At 55.4% G+C, this 22,843-nt stretch overlaps 1 protein-coding gene across 1 annotated transcript in view; it reads right to left on the bottom strand.

Annotated features, from left to right (window-relative positions):
* The window catches only part of SPTBN2 (spectrin beta, non-erythrocytic 2), a 32,499-nt gene extending 16,689 nt beyond the window's left edge, over window positions 1-15,810 (bottom strand). The window contains exons 1-13 of the mRNA XM_068976429.1: window positions 15,654-15,810; window positions 10,507-10,658; window positions 9,900-10,073; window positions 9,021-9,112; window positions 8,796-8,876; window positions 8,368-8,483; window positions 5,673-5,785; window positions 5,364-5,551; window positions 3,842-3,959; window positions 3,138-3,296; window positions 2,521-2,823; window positions 1,202-1,355; window positions 112-982 (exon numbers count right to left, since the gene is read on the bottom strand). Coding sequence (XP_068832530.1) covers window positions 112-982; window positions 1,202-1,355; window positions 2,521-2,823; window positions 3,138-3,296; window positions 3,842-3,959; window positions 5,364-5,551; window positions 5,673-5,785; window positions 8,368-8,483; window positions 8,796-8,876; window positions 9,021-9,112; window positions 9,900-10,073; window positions 10,507-10,658; window positions 15,654-15,810 — 2,678 coding nt within the window. The remainder of the gene's footprint in view (window positions 1-111; window positions 983-1,201; window positions 1,356-2,520; window positions 2,824-3,137; window positions 3,297-3,841; window positions 3,960-5,363; window positions 5,552-5,672; window positions 5,786-8,367; window positions 8,484-8,795; window positions 8,877-9,020; window positions 9,113-9,899; window positions 10,074-10,506; window positions 10,659-15,653) is intronic.
* Window positions 15,811-22,843: the final 7,033 nt, after the last annotated feature.

Below are 22,843 nucleotides of genomic sequence, written 5' to 3'. Positions count from 1 at the left end.
CAGGCAGGTTATGGCGGGACGTCACCCCACACGCTGGCCCCCAGCTCACAAGGCCAGTCTGGAGGCGGGGTGGAGGGGCAGGGGGCAGGGGGCAGGGGGCAGGGCACCTACCTCTGCTGCACGACCTCCAGGTCCTCCAGGCGCTCGGGCAGGGCGAGCCCATTGAGCCACTGCTCCTTCTCCTCCACCCAGAGCCCGCAGGCCCCGGCCTCGCTGAGCATGGTGTAGAGCGCCAGGGCGGCCTCCAGGGCGCGGGCACGCTCGCCCGCCCGGGCCCGCAGCTCCTCATAGTGCCGCTGCAGGGTGGGCACGCGGCCCTGCACCTCAGGCGCGCGGCTCAGCGCGGGCGGCAGGGCTGCCGCCTGCTCCCTCAGCGCGTCCAGCATGGGCCGGTGGCCCCGGATCTCTTCCTCCAGGGCCCGGTGCTGCCGGGCCAGGGCCTGTGTGGAGAACTCGTCATGCCCCAGCTCAGGGCTGGACACCAGGCGCAGCGCGTCCACCAGCCAGGCCTCCATGTCGTTGGCGTCCGCCTGAAACTGGTAGAGGCTGGCGGCCTGGGCGAGCCGCTGGGCCCGCTCCTCCGCCAGGGCTTCCAGCCGCTCCCACTGGGCTTGGAGCTCGGCGGTGCGGGCGGCCGCCTGGCCGGCCCCAGGGTGGCCCTCGGCCACTAACTGCTGGCCCTGCTCCAGGGTGAGCTTCAGGGGCCCCAGGCGGCCGCTCATCTCGCCCCGCAGGGCGGTGTGCTTGTTGAGCAGGCGGAGGACGCCGGTCAGGTCCCGGCCGGTTTCCGCCGAGGCCAGGAGGTGCTGCTGTTCCCGCACCCAGGCCTCGGCCTCGCCCACCTCCCAGAGGAAGCGCCAGAGCCGCCGGGACTCCTCCAGCCGGGCCCTGCGAGCCGCTGCCAGTTCGCACAGCGACTCATAGCTCTTCTCCAGGGTGGCCACCCGCTCCGACACCAGCTGGGGGTCACAGGGTTTGTACTCTGCAAAGGTCACACCAGAGGGCCAAGAGCTGTGGCCCAGCCCTCTGCCTCCTGTGTGTACCCCCCAGTTCCAACCCCACCACCCCACACTTCTCACTCTGCCACCCACAAACCACCCATCACCTTTCCTGTCCCCAGGTTCTTCCCATCTTGCTGCCTTGGCTCTTACTGTCCTCCTTCCCAGCCCCTCTCTTTCCCAGTCCCTCCCCCCGTTGTCACCTTTCCCGGGGTCGCAGAAGCGCAGTGCAGAGGCGCTGACCGCCCGCACCCTCTCGGCCTGCACGGCAATGTCGGCTTCTACCAGCTCATGCAGCTGCAGCAGGTCCTCCACTCCTGTCAGGTGTTTGCCCAGGTCCTGGGACTGCAGCCGCCCCTGTGGGGCATGCCGGGCATGTTGATGCCCGTCTGAGAGCTGCACGGTTCCCTCTGAGCCGAGGCTCTTGCCCCGCCACACACGCGCGCGCACACACACACACACGTGCTCACCTCATCCTGTCTTCCAAGGATCAACCGCACAACCCGACTCTCTGGGCAGCTCCACTTGATCGCACCCACGTGAGCATGCCTGCTTCCGTCCGTCAGCCCTCACTCACACACATAGGGACCCCCTGAGCTCTGTCCTGGCACCCTGGCCTCTGCACTCAACTCCCCTCCTGTGGAACGACTTTCTTACTAAATCCTGCTCCAGGAATCTCTGCGCTGACTCATTTTCTCGGCCCCAGAATTATCCCCGCCCTCCTATGGTCATGGCTCCATCCCCAGCCCCCCAGCGAGATCGTCATTGTCTCTCCAGGCCTATCCATGTCCCCATCTCTCGCCTGGATCACTGCAACAGCCTCAGACTGGTCTCTCAGCTCCCACTCTGGCTGCCCACAGCCCTTCTTCAAATAGCAGCAAAAGTGACAATTTAAAAAATGTGAAAATGCAGAATCACGTCTCTCCTCCTTTTCAAAACCTTCTAAGCACCTTCAGTGTTCCATGTTACTCTGAGTAACATCCAAACTCCTTGACCAGGCCTGTGAGCCTGAAGTGAGCTGGCTACTTCCTCTCTGACCTCATCCCCTGTACCCCCCGCCCCCGGCCCCTGTTCTTACAGTCCCTGAGGGCCTCCTTTCTCATTGGAACATGCCACGCATGAGCAAGCCCAGGGCCTTTCTGTTCCTTTGGCCTGGAACATTCTTTCCTCAGAGCTCCCTGTGCTGGCTCCTTGGGACACTCTGCTCTCAGCTTAAAAGGCATTTTTCAGGGAGGCCTTCCTGGACCACTCCATCACATGGCCTGTTGCTGTTTCCTCATAGGTTTCACGCCCAGCTGCTATGTTGTTTACGGACGGGCCAAGGGTTTTATCATCAGTCTCCTCCCCCCGGAACGTGAGCCCCATGAGGACAGGGAGCAGTCTGCTTATCTAAACAGAGGACAGGGCCCCAGACTGGTGCACACTCTGCAAAGACCTGGCTGAGCAGCTGAGGGAACCTGCTCATCGCCACCCCCCAGCACAGTCCTGACCGTCTCGGCCCGACTGCAGCATCCGCGGGTACCTTCATCTCTTCCATCCAGTCCATGAGGTAGAGCAGGTCCTGGAACACCTTCTGCAGCTCCAGGTTGAGGAGAAGCCTCTCCCGCCGGGCGGCCACCATCTGCCGCAGGAAGTCCCAGAGCCGCGCCACGTTGTGCTGCCGCGCCGCGATGCGCTTGATGTCATGGTAGTGCTCGGCGGCCAGCTCTGCGGCCACGGCGTCCACCGCCTGCACCCGGCCGCTGTAGGCCACGATATCCGTCTCGATGGCTTCGTGCTTCCGCACTGCTGCCTCCACAGCGGCCAGCTCCAGGCCGAAGTTGTCCTGGGGTGGGGGCAGGGAGGGAGGTCTGAGGGCTGGGGGCCACCGCTCTGCTCACCCCCTGCCCCCCCCAGAGCAAACTGCAAGACGCCAGCTCCAGGGGGTGGTTCTAGGCGTCCCGTCTGTCCCACCCCATCCTGGCTCATCAGCCCTATTCCAGTTCAAGCCTCCAGTTCCCGGGTTCTTGGTCTGCTCATCTGAGCCATGGAGTTCTTGTTTCATTAGCTCCCCACGTGGCAGGGCTATTTATCCTCTGTTTCTCTCACTCCCTATGTCTCCAGACCTGCCTGGGCGGGCCAGGAGCCCCTGCGTCCTACCTGAGACACCAGGCGCTGGTTCTCGCTGAGCCAGGTCTCCCGCATGGCGGCCTTGCGGTCGAAGCGGGCGGCCAGCTGCTCCAGCTTCTCCTGGCGGATGAGCTCTGTGCGCAGGGCCAGCTCGCGCTCGTGCTCGGCTTTCTCGAGCCGCTCCCAGGCCTGTGAGGTGGAGACCCAGTTAGCGCTGAGGGGCCAGGGCTCAGGAAGCGAGAGAGGGGAGGGCTCACGGGGCTGAGGGGGGTTGAGGGGGGGCGAAGGGTGGGTCCAGGGCAGCTCGGTCTAGTGGGTCTGTGGAATGCAATCAGATGCCTGTGCAGGGAAGTGTGAGGAACCGGCCGGGTGGCGGCTGTGCCACGGAGCCACGTGAGAAACACGTCTGCTGGGGACAGAGACGGGAGGGCGTTGGGGACGAGTGGAAATCGCTGGACTTGACTGTGGTGGTGGGACTGCGGGGTCAGGAAAAAAAAGAAAAAAAGAAATAAAAGTAGGGCCAGAGAGCTGGGGACATGCAGAGCAGGATAAGGGACTGGGATCGAATTTGCATAGAGAGACAGACGGAGGCGGAGGGGAGGACGTGCGGGACCCGGCAGAGGTCATGGTAGTTCCACCTGCCATGGGGTGGTGGTGGGGCAGCCGGGCTGAGGGTTCAGGCAGGGACAGGGCTGAGGGTGGGTCGCCCGGGACACAGAAGGGAGGCTGTGGACCTTGTTGATGTCGGAGATGAGCCGGCCCTCACGGGGCGTGTAGACCTTCTGGTTGTTGGCCCGCAGCTTGCTCTGGATGGTGAAGAGCAGCACTTCCAAGTTCCCTTTCTCAGTGAACCTGAGGCAGGAGGCCAAGTCGGGTCAGAGGCAAAGCCCTTGAGGGGCCCGGGGTCTCTTTATGTTTCAAAATGAAGTGTCTTGTGTTGCTTTCCTTCTCGTAAAAGCTTTTTGGGAAAGCCAGAAAATCCTGACAAAATCCTTGTTTAAAGAGAACCTAACTTTATTTATTATTTTTTAAGGATTTGCTTTAATTAATTTATTGGACCGTGCTGGACTCCAGTTCTTTAGCTGCGGTGTTCGAACTGTTAGTTGTGGCATCTGGGATCCAGTTCCCTGACCAGGGATAGAACCAGGCCTCCAACATTGGGACCATGAAGTCCTAGGACCATCAGGGAAATCCCAAGAACCTAATTTTAAAACAACTAAAAACTACACAGACACAAGCACCGTCACCTTTGGGCATGCAAGTCTGCAGATGGGATCATATGAGAACCACGACTAACGTTTGTTGAGGACTCACGCGCTGACCGCCAGGCCCTGCTTTCAGGCTTTGCACACATTAACTCGTTTAGTTCTCACTACATGCTCTCATAAACCCTCATTTTCTGATGAGAAAACCGAGGCACAGACAGGCTAAATAAGATGCCCAACGCTCACCAGGGCTGGATGGCAGAGCTAAGATTTGAACTCAGGTACTCTGAACCTTGGTCGCTTAACCCTTTGCTCTCTGCTGTCTTCTATTATGTCTCATGAACTCTTTTCAGGTCAATAAACGCGTGTCTTCAATATTGTTTTCAGTGGCTGTCCCATGACTTATTTTTCTTTTACAAAGGTCACCTTCATGAACATCTTTGAAGCTACATTTTTGTTTAATGCCCATAAGCAGACTTTCTGGGTCAAAGGGCACCTCAAATCATTCCCCGGAAAGCACAGAAAGGGGTGTTTCTGTAATAATACTAGTTTTGGAGCCAAAACACGTTAACTCCGAAGGAGGTCGCAAGTTAAAAATAGAAGTTTTAGCATGTTCTGTGTAGAACTGCCCAACAGTCAAGCCACACTTCAACAGTCAACTGCTAAAATACATAAATGGTAAGAACCTGTGTAGCGCGCAAGTGACAAGCCACACACCTGTGCTGCCAGCAATGACAGGTCCAATGCCCCCTCCTTAAACTAGGATTGGGTTGTTGCAACAGCCAGACCAATCTTATTTGAGTGGACTGCACCAGCTCTATGTACTGCAGCAATCATTTCCATAGCATGATTTCGTGTAATGGATAATTTTTTTTTTTTTTTAATTGCTTTGGTGCTGCTCCTGGGACTCTGAGCTGGGGGAATGAGCATCCACTGAATTTCTGTGTTGCCAAATTTCCCTCCCAAAAGGCCCCCCTGATTTAGGCTTCCTGTGTGTGAGCACAGCTCAGGGCAGGCCAGCCGAGGCTGGGTGAGGCCCAGGGACACCTACTTGGGTGGCTTCTCCACGGTGCGGTAGGAATTGAAGGACTGGAGCTGGTTCTGGACTCCGCTCAGGGAGTTGGCCAGCTGCCGGTCATTGAGGGTCACGATGGTCTGCTCGATCCACTGGAGCAGCTCGGAGGCCAGGGATTCATACTTCTCCACCAGGCGCTCTGCCTCCATGGCGTGGTCCAGCACCTGCGAGACCGTGATGTGGGGTCACTGGCCCAGTCCTCCCCTGCTCCTGCTTCAGAGGAGCAGGACCCCAGGCCAGGCCTCCTCCGGCCTGTACGCCCACCAACCCTATGCCGGAGTGTACCTTCCCAATTCTTTTGCCTTCCACAGCCAGGGCTTTCATCTTGGAGAAGTAGTGGTAGTAAGTAGCCACATAGGTAATAATTGATTTCTCATCTGGTTGGTCCACATTCACATCTGAGAAAAAGGACCACTCAGGTCAGACGGAGATTAGAATCCTGCCTCCCAGAAGTAGGCCCACAATCTGAATCACGTACTCCAGTCCCAATCCCAATCACCTATTCCCCTCCCAGTCCCACGAGGTTATCTCTCCAGCTCCCTTCAGAGCAAAAATGACAGATTAACCATTTGGACTAAAAGGGCATGAAAAGCTAACTTTTTTTTTCCTCCAAGAAACAAGCAGAGAATAAAACCCAGATGCCCAAAGAGGCTTTTACCCAGTTTTCCCAATGGGGAGACCAAAAGGAGTTGCTTGGAGGAAGAGAGACAAGAAACAAGAAAAGAAACAGCATTCCCACTTGGGGATGGATCATGGGCTTGTGGCTGGAAAAATGTCTAAGAAGTCATCCAGTTTAGGGGCACCAAGACAGAAGGTACGAATGAAGCCTTATAACCTGGGATGTCCAGAGGGATGGACCCAGGGAGCCCTGGGAGCAGGGACAGAGGCCAGTTCTCAGGGCCATCTCAGGACACAGGCATGTTTATTTCTTCTTCTTTTTTAATTAAAAAAATAGTTTTTGGCTGCACCTCACAGCATGCAGAGCTTCCCTGATCAGGGATCAAACCATCATCCTCTGCAGTGGAAGAAGCAGCTTAACCACTGGACCACCAGGGAAGCCCCCAGGCATGGCTATTTCTGACCCCAATCTCAAAGTTCAGTTGTGGGCTCAGGACGTGAGTGTCCTTCAAGCCACACTAACTTCTACCTCAAGGACACCAAGGCTGACTATGACTTGAAATCCCCAGGTTCTCTTAAGTAGGCCAGATTGTATCCTACCTCCAGGGAAGACTATGAGACTAGAAGCCCTCCTGACCACCTTGGCCAACCCATAGGCAGGCGGGAGCTGTGGAAATCATCTCAGAAAGTTACAGGACACTAGACTTTACTTCCACGTTCTTTATCATTGCTATGCTTCTCAAATGCTCTCCAAGGAACCTTGTGTTTGGCCTGCTTCAATCACTGCTGCTGCGTCGCTTCAGTCGTGTCCGAGTCTGTGCGACCCCATAGACGGCAGCCTACCAGGCTCCCCTATCCCTGGGATTCTCCAGGCAAGAGTACTGGAGTGGGGTGCCATTTCCTTCTCCAAAGCACGAAAGTGAAAAGTGAAAGTGAAGTCGCTCAGTCGTGTCCGACTCTTAGCGACCCCATGGACTGCAGCCTGCCAGGCTCCTCCGTCCATGGGATTTTCCAGGCAAGAGTACTGGAGTGGGGTGCCATTGCCTTCTCCTGCTTCGATCACTGTTAAGCTGATATTTGTCATTTTGGACTAAGAGGGCATGGGAAAAGGGGCTACTGGTGGGATGGAAAACAGGGAGCAAACAACCAAGTCCCCAGTCTGCCCAAGGAACTTCAGAAGGAGCATTTCCAGCAAGGAAGTCGCTTGGCCCTTCTGTCCTGCTCTTTTCTGTACCAAGACTGTTCTCTGCTCTCCCAGGGAGGCAGCTCAGGTGACAGGCTCTAGAGCTAGGCTGCCTGAATTCAAATCTCAGCTCCTCCAGCAGTGTGACCTTGGGGGAGTCACATAACCTTTATAGAACCCTGTCTTCTCTTCCATAAATGATGTAATGATGAAACTGATTTCAAAGGAGGGGGGGGGGGTGTTGTGAGAATTAAGTTAGTTAAAGCATGTCAAGTAGGTGGCGCTAGTGGTAAAGAACACGCCTGCAGATGTAGGCGTTTTAAGAGGGGTGGGTTTGATCCCTGGGTCAGGAAGATCCCCTGGAGGAGGAAATGGCAACCCACTCCAATATTCTTGCCTGGAGAATCCCCATGGACAGAAGAGCCTGGTGGGCTACAGTCCATAGGGTCGCAAAGAGTTGGACACGACTGAAGTGGCTTAGCACACAAGCACAATGCCAGGTACAGAACAAAGCCCCGTGGCCATTCCCAGTCTCATGGGCATTAGATCAGAACCATAGGGACCAACTAGCAGGGTCAACTGACCATAAGGCCAGTGCTTGGTGAGATCTCAAGGTCACAGAGCTTAATTTAGAACCCTAGAATTTTGGGGCCCTTAGAGACCTAGTAGAGTCAGATTAATGTTTTGGCCACCCCATGCGGCATTGCAGGATCTTAGTTCTTCATGTCCCTTGCACTGGGAGTGTGGAGTCTTAACTGCTGGACTGCCAGGGAAGTCCTTCTTTTATTATTTTTTTAAAATATTCTCATTTTAGAGGTGAGGAAACTGAGCCACAGAGAGGCCAAGCAACCAGCTCTGTGTTACAGAGCTGCTTCATGGAGAGCTGGGATAGAACCATATCCCATACGGGGCTGCCTTTCTTCCTACACTGAAATAGAATTTTTATGCCATAAATTTCACTGTTTTAAAGTATACTGTTCCGTGGATTTGTGTATATTCACAGGGTTGTGCAACCATCACCGTGATCTAATTCCAGATCATTTCCATCACCCCTTCCCCCAAAGAAACCAGGTAAACCACCAGCAGTGACTTCCGTTCTCCCCGCCCTCAGCTCCTGGCATCCATCATCCACCTTCTGTCTCTAGCCCACAGCCGCTCTTTCACATAGCTCTGCCCCACCTTCAGGATCCAGCAGCTTTGTAAGTCCCAGCTCCTTCTCAGCCAGATTGAAGGCATTTTGCAGATTGTAGTGTGCATTACACTTCTTCAGGGACTCAAAATCTAGCAGGTCTGGCCTGGGTGGGGAGGGAATAGAGAAGGTATCAAGGGTACATGAGAGCCTAAAGAAGAGAAGGAAAGCCACCCCATCTTGATCCCTAAGTTCCCAAGCCCCCCACCCCCATTGCACCTCTCCGCCTCGACTTCCCATCGCAAGCCCTCTGTGCAGGAAGCGCCCCCACATTCTGGGCTCTTCTCTGAACATTCACGCCTCCTGACTGCTGTGGAGCTCAGCTTGTCTCACTGCTTTGTCTACGTGTGTGTGCGAGCCCCTGGGTCATCAACCAATCCAGCAGCTTAGACAGGCTGGCCAACCCCCGTCTTCTCACCGGTGTTTATGTACAATGGCGTTGAAGGCCAGCCCATCTCTCCAGCTGGTGGTGAAGTTGTGCACGTTGACATTGGGGTACCTATAAACAAGAGGCCGAGATAGACAGTGAGTAGGCCTCCAGGATGGATCCGCAGCTCATACTTCCTGGGCCCTCATCCTTCCTTCCTACTGCACAGCCTTGGTGCATCCAGCCCTCCAAGGCCATGCTCTCTGGCAGCCTCACCCGGCGGTCTTCATCTGGCACCAGAGTAGCAAGGCATCCTTGGCTGACTTCTTCTCCTTGTTGTCTTCTGTTTCCACACTTATGTCTTGGATCTAAGAGGGAAGGAAGAAAGGAAGGAAGGCCCTCACTTCCTGAACAGCTTCCTTTCTGATAGCTGCTGGAGTTATCAGAGATGCTGAGAGTTAGCAGAGATGTCCTGGAGTTATCAGAGATGCTCGGAAACTCCTTAGACTCCTCAATTAGGAGCCTAGGGATACAGCCTAGTGCCTTTCTTCTTGGACTAATGACCACAGAACTCCAGGTCAAAAGGATTTGAGGCAGCAGAAGGGGGTGGGAATTCGGAAGAGGAAGTGCCTTGAAGGCAAGGATGCTGCTTCTTGCTGGGGAGGGAAACTACAGGTGGAGAAGTGAGCATTTCCTGAGAGCTGGGCTTCAAAGGTGAAGCTGATGGAGCTCTGCTTAGGGCTGGAAGGAGCAGGGAGTTACAACTGGGGTGTAAGCAGGGCGGTCAGGAGAGCTGTGATGGCATTAGGACCCTGGACTGGCGATGCTCAGAGCATAAGAAGGAGCTGGGTGGCTGTTCTTTTGAAGGAGGCGAGCAGAGTTTGAGGTAGAGGAGTGGACCAGTAACCAGACTCCAAATGCAGTTCTAAAACTCTCTTTGGTTTTTTTGTGCCCCCAAATGTGGTCCTCTAGCAGACCAGGCCACAGGGAATTTGCCATAGCAGTTTGACAACACCCACGCTGGCCTCTGTCCTGTTTAATGATGAGGGTCCCCTGCCCCAGTGTGTAAGGTTCTGGGCACCCCATGTGTGTAGTGACCCTGGGGGATGCTGCACTGGTGTGTAGGGCACACGCCAGGTGACACCATGCGGGTACCTGGAATCGAAGGATGATGGTCCACACCAGCCCGAGGGTCAGGCGGTGGTTCCCGTCCACGATGTCATGCGAGCCCATGTTTTCCAAGTGCACTTTTTGCTCCTTCAGGAACTGCAGCGCCTTGTCCACATTCTCCAGGCAGTGGATCCGCATGCGGCCCTTCGTGGGCTTTGGCTGTGGAGGGAGGGGACACAAAGCCGTGGGCCTGTGGGCCTCCTCCTCCTTCCCTCCTAGCTTTCCCGGGGCCCTGCTTCTTACGGCTTCCCCCATGACCTCCCTCAGGAACACAGGCACCGCCCAGGGAAGCTAAAGCTGAGTCGCAGATGAGACTTGGGGCAGATTAAGATTCCCAAGGGAATTAATTGCACCCAGAGTGAGTGGGGGAAAAAAATCTTTTCAATGGGGCCACTGTTCCTGTCTCCATGAAGCAATGTTCCTGGTTTAATCCATGCAGCAAAGCCTCTCAAACTGAAACCATCCTCTGAGCAGAAGGCAGCCACTGCTTTCTGCTCTGTGGTGTCACTCTTCTCGCTCAGGGCCAACCCCAGGGCTTGTCCCCCTGGCCACTGTCTCTCAGGCCACCTCCTCCCTGGCGACCCCAGCTCACCAGTGTCTCCCCTGAGAGCACCTCGAGGAGCCTCAGGAGGTTCCGTCCATCCCGGAGGTCACTGTACAGGTCTCCCACCCGACACGTCACCCGGGCCAGGTGTGAGTTGACCCACTTGGTGAAGGTTTTCTTCTGCACAGCTTCTCGCTCATCTATGGCGGCAACATGGGGTCATTTCTGCCCTTCAAGAACTGGGCGCCTGCTTCTAAACATCAGTTGGTGGGGTTGGGGAAGTGAGGTCTGGGGAGGAGGAAGGGAAGGAAGATGGCCGAGGGGAAAACCCATAACTTGAAAAGTTGGGAAATGAAGAAATTGGAATGAGTTCATGAGCAGGGTCAAGAACAAAAATGAGAGACAGAGAGACAGAAAACAGGCTTTGAGAAGGAAGGATGAAAGAAATTACAGCAGGGGACATGCAGGGAAGGCCTGGGATCAGCGCTCTGCTGTGTATCAGTGGTAAAATCCTGTTGTTTCATCCATTAAGGCCTCACTTTCCTCATCTGTAAAATGGGCACATTACTTTCTCTTTCAACAAGTCATGGTGTTAACTGAGACACCGCGTGTAAGATGCCACACGAAATGTCTCCTGGATGAGTTACTGTTATTCAGGCATGATCTAACCCGAAGGAAAGGGTAAGAGTTGCTCAGGTCAGTCCAACAGGACCTATGGCTGTTCCCGTTTGGTAGTGCGCAGAGGAGAGGGTATGGACTTAAATTACAGCAGCGGCTCTTCCAAGTGGTCATTAGAAGGATGTGACACTATAGAGCCTGCAGGCCTCCTGAGTCAGCTTGCCCTCCTGGGATAATTTAAACAAAAGACAAGGCTCCTCTATTTCTGGGCTGGTTCATTCAACCTGTTGCAAGGGGATCCTGTCCCAGGACACCAACATTCCAAAGTCAAGAGGGAATACATCATCGTGGAAGTTGGAAACAGGTAAAAAGTGAACCCGGGAAACACAGAGTGGGGCAGGGGAAAGCCAGGCAGAGTTCAGTGCCAATTTCACAAAAAGTGACGAGATGCTCACTGCCTGTCCACAGGCGGAGCTGCTACTGAGAGACAGGATGCTGTTACATTTCCCAGAAACACAAAAATTGAAATTATTATAAATGACAGAGAACACCACTGACCCTGACACATTGGAGACGTTTACAAAGATTTGTTGAATTGGACAGGAGCATTAAGCCTTGGGCCTGACATTTTTAATAGCCCGGGTTTCAGTAGATGAGGACATTCTACTCTTGCCTCATTATTTATGGTAATATCCACGACTGATAAATTAATTTCTTCCAGTAAAAAAAAAGAAAAAATACAAATGACAAAGTAAGGGAAGAGACTCAGCCCATTGGAAGTTGCTCTGGCCACTGGGATTTCCTCCTGTTCTGCCCGGAGAGGCGCAGTGCAAGGACCCAACCCAAGTGGCCAGGGCTGAAGAGTCACTTGTCTTTCCTTAGCACCAGCATCTCAGAAACCAAAAAGACTCACCCCTTAATCTCACATTCCTATGCACCTCACCCATAAAACACAGCGACACACCCATGTCTGTTCCTGTCTTTCTTACCTCCAACTGGGGACCTGGGACAACCTCTGGGTCCTAACAAGTGCTCAGACGGCCTGATGCCCTGTGGGCCTCCTCTCAGGATCCACAGGCCTTGCGGGAGCCAGGGACCGCCTGGATCACCAGCCATGACTGGATCCAGGGAGTCTGCCCTCATGCCAGACACACGAGGGTGAGGCCATTTTGGCTCACAGGCAGCATAAAAGGGGGAAGATGTGGAAAAAGGGGGTAGCTAGAAAAACAATGTGCAAAGCCCACCACCAGAGACAGAGCGTAACTTTACCAGGTGTCCACAACCACCACAGGCACACACACCGCCGCGGCCCCCCAGAGAAACACACCGGCCTGTGTGTGCTAGAGCGAACACAGCCGCCTCAGACCCGCACTTGAGCCCGTCTGCACCAGATCCCTTTGACACACTCCCCGGTTTCCACACACTTAGACACCATTCAGAAATCCAGGGCAGCACAAACGCCCTCGGCCCCTCCCCGGCTGGTTCAGTCCCCTGCCTCCTTCCCCGACCACCCCAGCAGGCGTGTCCTCCCCAACCCCCGAGAGTCTCAGGGAGACCGGCCGCGCCTCCGCGCTCCCGGGACACACGCCCAGCGGGGCCCCGCCGCCCCTCCAGCGGGTCCAAGCCTCTCCCGGCTCCGTCAGCGTCCGCGGATTTCCCGGCCACTTGTAATTACTCCCCCGGCACTTTGTCTCCCAACACAAACCGTCTGAGTCACAGAAGATGCTCCCCCCACCCCGGGGGCCTGGCTCCGGCTCCCCTCCCACGCCCCCAGCCGCTCTCTCCGCGGGGGCCCCCTCTCCGGGCGGCTCCAGCCGTCTCCCTCCCGTCCCCCGAGCCCTCCTCTCGGAGTCCACCACCCCACCCCCGGAGCCCACCTTGAAGCTGCTTGAAGCGTCCCTCCAGCACGCTGGCGTACTGAGCCGGGTTGATGAAGGCAGCGGGCGAGAGCAGGAGCCCCCCGGGGTTCTGAGCCCCCTCCACCGCCTCGCAGTAAAACTCGCCGGCCCCGTTCAGGCCGTACCCGGGCGCCCTGCCCACCCCGTGCCCATTCATGGTGCCGCTGCCTCTCGATCTCCCGCGGCCCAGAGTCCATGCTCTGCCCGCGCCGGGGCGGGGCGCCGAGGGTCCGGTCCCCCGCGAGCCGGGGGTCCCGGCTAGCAGGCCGTGTGGCCCGAGGGCGGTGGAAGTTTCGAGGAGTTGGGTGAAAAAGGAGCGGCGGAAGGTCTGAGCCCCCGAGCGCTGCGGCACCCGTCGGCAGAGCACACCTGGTGCGGCGAGAAGACGGAGGCAGCTCCAGACAAACAGGTCGGACAGTGACGGGGGAGGGGCGGGGCGGAGCCGGCCGGCTGGGGCAGGGCTGGGCCCCCGGGCCGGATGAGGGAACCGCCAGCGCCCTCGAGACTTGCCGGTCTGGCCCGGAGTTGCCTCGGAGTGCAGCAGTCCCGAGAGCGCCGGTCCCCCCGCATCCCTCGCCTCCCCCTCGCCCCAGGTTAAGTCCTGCTTCCGAAGGTTTGCAGGTGTGTTGAGGATGCCCCCTGGCTGTGACTCTGGGAGGTCCCGCTCAGGACGTGGGCTTTGATCCCCAGCTCCGAGAGCCCCGAGAAAGAGAAATCCTGGACAGGGCCAAGCCAGCTCAGTACTAGCCATGCACGGGGCTGTACTGTTTGCTTACATTCCTTTATTTGTGAAATAGATGGTGTTATCTTCCTCCCTTGTCATTCTCACCTCCAGTTCCAGATTCTTTCCTGCCCTGGAGCGCATCAGGCCCCCAGTACACCCACAGCCAGGCACATCTACCTGATTCCCTTCCCACTTAAATATATATATGGCTGCTCTGGGTCTTAGTTACTGCAGTGGGATCTTGAGTTGTGGCATGGGGATCTTGTTCCCTGATGAGGGATTGAACCCAGGCCCACTGACTCTCCCTTGGGAGAGCCAGGTTCTCCCTGGTTCTCCCCCTTGGGAGAGCAGAGTCTTAGCCACTGGACCACCAGGGAAGCCTTCCCGTCCCACCTTTCTATGGGCTTCAGCCCTTGTCACTTACAGCCCACTCCTGTCCCCTCCCATCCTCCTTCATTCAGTATTTTCTGGCACCTGCTGGTGCAAGGCGCAGGGCTGGGTAAAGCCCATACAGCAAGGCCTCCTCAGAAGAGCCCAGTTTAGTGGTGCAGATAAACACCTACCGACAGCCTGGGTTGGCATGCGTTGAGCACACATCGAAATAGTCCTGGGTATCACATGTCATGTGCACACAGCTTTCATGACATTCTAGAGGCTACTTTTATCCAAAATCAGGGTACCAGGGTACCCCAAAGACTTAGCATTCTCTATGACCCACGTCTTTTGCCTTCACTCAGCGATAAAAACAGTGATATGAGTGTTTCACAAGCCTGACTGTAGACCTAACCAGAAGGACAGGGGAGCACAGGAGAAATGATGAGGGATTCCCAGAAGTAATGGCCACCACGTGGGGGGTTTCTCAGACTCATGTTGGGCTGGCTGAAAAGAATTACCCGAACAGCTTGAAACCCCAATTTCTGGACCATAGGTCCAAAGACTAATTCATTGTGTCCAGAAAGGGGTTTGAGAACCTGTATTTGTGAAAATATCCCTGAGTGATCCTGTCAAAAGTGCAGCCGAGGTTGGGAACCGCCCCCCACCAGTGTCTCCCTTCATCCAGGAGGCCACCCCACCCATGCTGGGAGCACTGCCTCTCGGGGAGGAGTAGCTGTGACTGCTTCCACTGCACTGGGCTGGGAGGCCAGCAGGTCAGGAAAAGATGAGGGTGGCGTGGAGGAGGAGAACCAAACAGGGTGGGTGGCCTTGGGGTGTGTGGGTGACTCAGCCCCACGCCAGCCGCTGGTGGTGTCAGCTGGCAGCTGCACTCTTATTGCCATGGCAACCCCTCCCCAGACCGCAGGGAGGCCCGTCGAACGGGTTTGCTGGTGCTCAGAGGAGCTTGAAGGGGAGAACCCAGGCCATAGGGGAAGGCAGGGGCTGAGGCGGGTGGAGAGCAACCCAGGAGGATGGGTGGCAGAAACCAGCGGTGGGTGGAGGGAACCTGCTTCAGGGAATGGTAGATGAACTCATGGGAGGAACAGGCGGCAAGCAGGTGGAAGGAACAGGTGGGGAGAGAGAGGAGTGGCTACTGAACGGGGAGGGAAAACAGGTGTGAGAGATGACAGTGAGAATCAAGGAAGACAGGAGAGGATGAAAGGGAGAGGTGGGTGGAAATAGAACAGCAAGACTAAGAATGCAGAAGAATTAAGGAACATGACTCAGGGACAGGGGCCAGGCAGTCAGCTGAGCGCAGAGCGGAGCATGGCTGAGTCTCAGCATCTGCACAGCTTCTCCCTGCTTGAGGGGAAGGACGCTGGAGCACTTTGTGGATTGCGTGTGGTTTGTTCTTGAGGCTGGCATTGCGGACTAGGGCTTGGAAGAGTGATCTGGATTTCCCACTCTAGTGCAGTAGCTTAGAAAGAGCCTCGGTCTTCCCATGAAGTTGGAGGACTCTTGAAGACAATCTTCCCACCCCAGCATCCTCAACATCTCCCCTGGCCCTCCCCTGACCTCACCTGCCAGGGCCTTAATTCGGGACCTCTCAAAGAGGCGGGCCGAGCTGCTGTCATTGTCCCAGTCCGAGTCGGGCAGGTCCCAGCGGTTGTTGATGTCACTGTACTGGCCCTGGATCTCCAAGCTGTCAAAGTCTGTGGGCGACAGGGTGCTGCTCATGGTGGTGGGTGGCCTCCTGCTCCTGCAAGGAGAAATGGGGGCTGGTAAGGGGCATCTTGAAACCACTGAGCCCACCACTCAGCATGTCCTCCTCTCCTCCTGCCCTAGATCTGCTTTCTTTGCCAGTGGAAATCATCCCCCGGTGGGAGAGGAGAAGCCATGGTGGAGAAGCTGAGAGACAGGAACACAACAGACACACGTGCGTGAAGTCGGAAGGCGCGGTGTCTCAGAGTGACACAGTGGAGACAAAGGGCTCAGAGCCTCAGGCCAGAGAGGGGCAGGAGGCAGGGAGCTGAAGGTGCCGATGGCCATCGGGGTGGCTCTGGACAGCAGTGTGTAAACGCCAGGGCAATGTGAGAAGCAGGCCTGGGACCCCACAGGCAATAGTGAGTACAAGCCAGAGTTCTTTCATTCCTGGTTCCACAAACTGTTCCGAGCCCTGCACCTCGCCTACTGCCTCCTACAAGGTGGCTTCCTGTACCCTGGAACTGATTTAAGATGGAAAGACCCAGATCCTGCTCTCAGGCCAAGATGCATCTATGACACACCAGGAAGCCTGATGCACTGCTAACAAGTATGGATATAGAGCCCAGGAGTTTGATGGAGGAGACAGTATGGTTCTCTCCCCCGGTTTCTTTCTTTTGTTTGGGACAGAGAACACTTAATAGGTGCTCAATGAATATCAGTTGTGATATGTGTCCTCGCCACTTACATGCATCACCTTACTGCAACCCTCTGGGGGGCGAGGGACCACTATCATCCCTATTTCATAGATGAGGAGGTTGCTCCATAAAAGTTAAACCAGGGTTCAAGGTCACTGGAAGGAGTAGAGTTAGGTTTTGAAGCAGGATTCTTTCTGACACTGGAGGACAAGCTTTTATTTTTTTATTTTTTATTTTGCTTCCCTGGGCAGCATGTGGGATCCTAGTTCCCCAACTAGGGATCGAACCTGCGCATCCCTGCATTGGAAGTGCAGAGTCTTAACTGCTGGACCACCAAGGAAGTCCCTGGAGGATAAGCTGTTAACCACAATATTTACATGTTCCTCGAACTTCCTGGAGCCCGTCAGAGCTCCCTGAGAGAGATCAACAGCCATCGCTCCCTTCCAGGGCTCAGGCTGGGGAAACTGGGACCATGGATGCTCGCCAGCACACCTCACGGCTCTGCGTTACACAAACAACCCTGTCCTTCTCAAAACTAACAAATGAGCTTCAGATTAGTTTCTAGGGGTTTAAAAAAAAAAAAACAAAATTCTACAGTTCAAAGTTCTCGAGTAGTTCAGCACTCATTCAAGAGCATGGTGGGGGCTCGCTCTGTAACTGAACCCCAAATACTGCATTTCTCATTTCCTAGTGCCTCTCAAATACAAAGATATTTTAATCCTTAGCGCCACTTCTGAGGGTTGAGGCTGTGACCCTGGCAGTCTCCTGTTCTGGAAAGGAAGTACCTTACCTCTTGTGTGGTTTGGGGCGACGGAAGAAAGAATGGGGGGTGAGATGTGGGTGGGGAGGGAGATGTGTTCTCCTGGGTGCACAGGGCAGAACTTGGCTTCTGTCATTAAGTGGTTCCACGAAGCGGAACCTGAGGCACATGAAGGCCAGGACTGCCTACCCCTCCCCTTCCTCCCAAAGAGAAAACATGCAAGGATTTCCCTGGGAGCTCAGGTCTCAGGTTCCTGCTGCTGCTTCTGCTGCTAAGTCGCTTCAGTCGTGTCCGACTCTGTGCGACCCCATAGATGGCAGCCCACCAGACTCTCCCATCCCTGGGATTCTCCAGGCAAGAACACTGGAGTGGGTTGCCATTTCCTTCTCCAATGCATGCAAGTGAAAAGTGAAAGTGAAGTCGCTCAGTTGTGTCTGACTCAGATTCCTAGATTTGGGCTTTTCATTCCCTGTAGTAGGAAAGAGGGGCTTCCTTCATAGCTCAGTCGGTAAAGAATCCGCCTGCAATGCAGGAGACCCCAATTCTATTCCTGCGTTGGGAAGATTCCCTGGAGAAGGAACTAGCAACCCACTCCAGTATTCTTGCCTGGAGAATCTCACGGACAGAGAAGCCTGGCGGGCTACAGTCCGTGGGGTCACAAGAGTGGGACACGATTTAGCAACTAAACCACCACCAGTAGGAAAGAGAGCTTCATTTCCACTAAGCTTAGGGCTCCTTTCTCATTTAAAATCCATCCTTTCCCCTAATCCCCAGCAGAGTCTTTCAATTTGCTCTGTAAATATTTATATAAAAATAAATTCTAGGGCAAAGTCAGGGCATCCTGAGCAGAGAATGCTGTAGGCAAGGTGCGACCTGAGCTAGAGTCCCCTAACACTCTCAACCACCAGACAGGGAAGCAGTCCAAACCCCAGGACCAATTCGAATTCCATTTCTCTGGGCCCCTCAGATTAGGGCTTCCCCGCCAGCAGTCATGTAAACACTTACCTCTGGGATGGACATTCCCAGCACTCCCGCTCTCTCTGCATAGTGTGTATGGCCATGCTCTTTGCGACCATTGGATTGCAGCCCGCCAGGCTCCTCTGTCCCTGGGTTTCTCCAGGCAAGAATACTGGAGTGGGCTGCCATGCTCTCCTCTAGGAGATCGTCCCCTCCCAGGGATCGAACCCTAGTCTCTAATGGCGCCTGCATTGGCAGGCGGCCTCCTGGGAAGCCCCTCCCTGCATAGACCTACCCCCCAAAATCCCTATATAACAGAAGTCCCCAATCTTTTGGGCACCAGGGACCAGTCTCATGGAAGACAATTTTTTCATGGACTGGGGTTGGAGGGGATGGTTTGGGGATGATTCAAGCATTTATTGTACACTTTATTTCTATTATTATTACATCAGTTCCACCTCAGATCATCAGGTATTAGATCCTGAAAGTTGGGGACCCTGCCATATATAATGCTCCCCTTCTATTCTGTGACCCTTTTTTTTCTTTTATCAGAAATCACAAACCTCCTAAAACCAGTCTCCAGGGGTATGGCCAATGAGCTGTTGTAAAAGAACTAATTTGGGGGAGCTCCCTGGTGGCCTAATGGTTAGGATTCTGGGCTTTCGCTGCCATGACCCAGGTTCAATCCCTGGTGGGAGTAAGTTCATGTAAGCCGTGTGGTGCGACCGAGGGAAAAAACAAAAAAAAACACTAATTTGGGATTCTTCACCTGGGCCTATGCTTGCCATTTCTCTTCAGACCCCACCACTCCCTCTTGGCTCCTTCCCAGCCTTGTCACACATTTTTATTACCTACTTGGTCCCTGAAGCCTCTGAGATTTTCAAACCCTGCTTTGTCTTTGTACTCCACAGAAAGCAGAAATGTAAAGAAGCAGATTGTGACCCCCGTTTCCAAACTGTGTGTCTCCAGGACCCCTGGAAGCTGCACAAAACCAAACATGTATTGTTTTGGTTTCTTTTTGGTAATCCACCTTGGTCCCCCTGACGGGACTGAGGCGTGGGATTCAGACCTCTCAGTGAGGTCCAGCTGTTAGAGCCACTCCTATAACTTGGGGGAGAAAATATGAAGCTGGAGCCTCCCCTTCTCCCAGATAAAATGGCCTTCTGGCCAAATCCAATTCGAGACATATATGCTTTTCATCCCTGAGTTTCCAGGGATGCCTGCCATTGTATAGATAAGGAACCAAGGCACTGGTGTCCTTAGGCCACAGGTCCCCATAGGGCCACCATGTTGGGACTCCAAGGAGTTTATCCCCATAGTAAGTCATGCTTTCTGGTGTCCTTAAGCACAGCAGTTCTGAAGGCCTCTGAGTTTTGGTTTCCAAGCATTTGGGCTCTGGAGCCCCCTGGCCTTTTGGACAATATGCTGTGTTCCCTGCTACCATCTTTGGAGTCCTGTAGTTTTCTGTTGCTTTAGATAGATCCCACCCTGGTTTCTTTCCTCTGATTCATCATTCCTTGCTTGTGATCTGGGTCTCCGTACTTATTTCCTTAGTCAGCTTGAACCCCTAGCCTCATGCTCACCTATGTCTCTCTCTTTGCTGGAGAATCGTCTACCTGATTGTTCTCCATGGATTCCTGGACTATGGCAAGAGGACAGTACAGCAGCTAATCCAGATTACAGCTTCACCACCGCCTTATTCTTAGCCGCTGACCTGGAGGCCAGACCTGAGTAGCTTACATCGTTCATGCTACGAGAAAGCCAACTCTTGCCAGCTGCAAGCTTGGGGTCCTGCTAGGTTCTACGCCCAAGCACTGCTGGATGTGGACTCCGCTCAGCCTAGCGCCCATCCTCCAGGGCAGCTGCCCCCCTCCCCTTTCCTCCGTTTTGCTGGCATGTAAAGCTAGAAATCCAGTCCCTCCGGCTAGAGACTGTCTTGTACCCTAATTCCTTCTCTCACCACATCCTCCTCCTGATTAATTCTCTACCTCCCTCAGAGACAGTTGATCATTCCCTCCTCTGTGCTCCCACAGCACTTCAGGATGCTGCTATTATTACGCTTATCACATTGTATTACAGTTAGTTGTTTATGTGTCTCTCTGCCTGCTCCCCTTTTAACCCATTGAGGACAAGGGTTAGGTCTTACTCATGTTTGTATTTTCCTAGTATGATAGCTATCCAATAAAGAGATATTGAATGAATGGGCTAGCCTTCCTCCCCACTCTCATCAAATGCATATCCTTTTTTTAGGTCTAGAGAAAAAACACAAGGAAAGAATGAAAATGGCATCAGAAAAGAGCCTCTGCTCCTCATCTCTAAAGTTCAGGATTATTCTCAAACTTGCATGAATAACAATTACTTGGAGGGCTGTTAAAACACAGACCACTGGGCCCTGTTCCCCAGAGCTTCTGATGCAAGAGATCTGGGGGTGGGGCCTGGGAATTTGCATTTCTAAACTGTTCCCAGGTGACACTAAATCTACTGGTCAGGAGACCACATTTTGAGGACCACTGCTGTCCAAAGATGAGGGGCAGTTAGAAAAGCCACAAGAGCAGAGAAGACACAAAGTTTTAGGGGTGAGTGTGACCTGAGGTTAGCTTCTGGGTCTGTTTAGGCTCTATCCCATGCTAAACTCAAATACAACTTCCCCTGAGAGACCCCAAGACCCACAAAGAGACGGAAGCCTCAGGCAAGGAGAGAGGAAAATGAAGAAGGAGGGGGTTTGAGATCTAATAAGACAAATAGAGCTGATGGCTGGACACAGGCGAATCAGAGGCCGGGAAGGAGGGCGGTTTGGCTGGAGACGGGGCTGGGAGGCGGAGTTGAACCAATGACAGCAGGATGGATAACAGATGAGAAGGAGTGGGGACTTTGGCAAAGTAAAAATCTTTTGGGATTCAAAGTATGAATGGACGAGCAAAAGAAAGGAGAAAGAAATCACAAACTCCTTTGCTAGGATAGCAAAAGGAAGATGCACACAGGGAGACAAGACAAGCAAGAGACAAAACCCCAGCGTATTCCCTCAAGGCTGTGTTCTTGATAAAGCACCGGAACTGTCCTCCAAGGAACTTAGGAATTGCGCTGGAGAGTGGGACTGGATTTTTGCTTCATCTTGTCCTTTAGAATCCTCCACTCAGGGCAGAATTATTCAGACTGCTTTTCACTCCTTGCTATGCCCCTCCCCCAAGTCTGTAACCCATGGGTTACATCAGTTTCTCTAAGCAACAAACGTAAGATCCCTATTAGCTTTTTCCTCCTACTCCTTTGCTCTTCTGAATATGCCAAGAGGTTGCCCCGCACCTCAAGCTGAGACACAGATTTGGGACTCACTCTGCCCCCTTCACCCTCAAGGAAAACTGGTTTATAGATACCCTGCAGGTGCCTGAACCGACTAGCGCTGGAATTGTAGCTACCCTCGGAGGGGAGGAGGGCCGCTGAGAAACAACCCATGGAGACAGCATGTAGCAGGTTAGGACCGGGGCATGCCTACAGCTCAGACAAGCATGCAATGCCACGGGGTTAATGGGCTGAAGTCGTTCCGAGACAGAAGGGATGGCAAAGGCCCGATTGTGGCGCTGGCGTTGGAACACCCCAGAAGGAGGCCTCGCCCGCTAGCTCTGCGCCCGCGGACTCCAAGCCGGCCGCACACATCTCGGCCACAGGGACACCTTTCGCTGCCTCTTCCCCGCCACCCGCAGGGGTTTCATTCTCCCTTCTTCCTCTGGCAGCGTTCCGCTCGCCACGGCCAACCGTGTCCCCTTCTCTCACACACTGTGGGGGAGCATAAAGGAGAGCGTGGACCCAGCTACCAAAGAGGCGAGGGGAAGCCCACCCGGCTCCCCAGGGAGCCCCCAGCCGGCTCGCGAGAGCCAGTCCGGCGCTCGCAGCCTCGGGGCAGGGACCGCCGAGCGCGCCCGCAGCGCCTGGACCGGCGCCGGCCGGCCCGCCTCCGCGACGCGAACAGCTGGCGCTGTCACACACGCGCAGAGCCGGGCGACCCGCTCCCCTAACGCGTTTGTCAGCCCCAACTCTTCCAGACTCTTCTCTGGGCTCCGGAAAGGCCCGCGTCCCGCACGCCTAGATCCCCACCGGCCGCACACCGGTACCTGGCTGGCGCTTGACTCTCCATCCTGTCCCCGGGACCCAGAGGGCGCGAGCACCCGGGGCTGCATCCTCCCGTCCCTGCTCCCCCGACCCGTCCCGACCCCGACCCCGACCCCGCCGCCCGCGCGCGCCTGCACAAAGCGCACCGCCCAGCCGGCCGGGACAAAGCGCGCCCGGGCACCGGCACCTACCTCGGTGCGGAGCGCTGGCCCGACAGGCGGGAGCGCGGCGGGCGGAGGCGCACCGGCAGTCGCCGCGCCCGCAGCCCGGCCGCGTGGGGCGGTTGCGGGCGGCGGCCGGGCGCACGGCAGGCGGCGGGCGGGCGCTGTCACGGGGCGCGAGCCGCACGGGGGGCGCGCGGGGCCGGCGGCGGTGGGGCGCGTGGAGGTGCGCGGGCGCGAGCGGCGGGACTGCGGCGCCGCGGAAGGAGGACAATAGCCTCCCCCTGCCGCAGGCCGCCGGCTCCCGCGGGAGGCCGGGGACCATCTGGAGTCGGCGGCCCCGCGGGGCTCGGGGCGGGGCACGAGTCACCCCCTCCCCGCCCGGCGCC

Source organism: Capricornis sumatraensis, chromosome 8 (genome assembly GCF_032405125.1).
Source record: "Capricornis sumatraensis isolate serow.1 chromosome 8, serow.2, whole genome shotgun sequence".
Classification (NCBI taxonomy): domain Eukaryota; kingdom Metazoa; phylum Chordata; class Mammalia; order Artiodactyla; family Bovidae; genus Capricornis; species Capricornis sumatraensis.
This window is presented reverse-complemented; position numbering and strand designations above follow the sequence as displayed.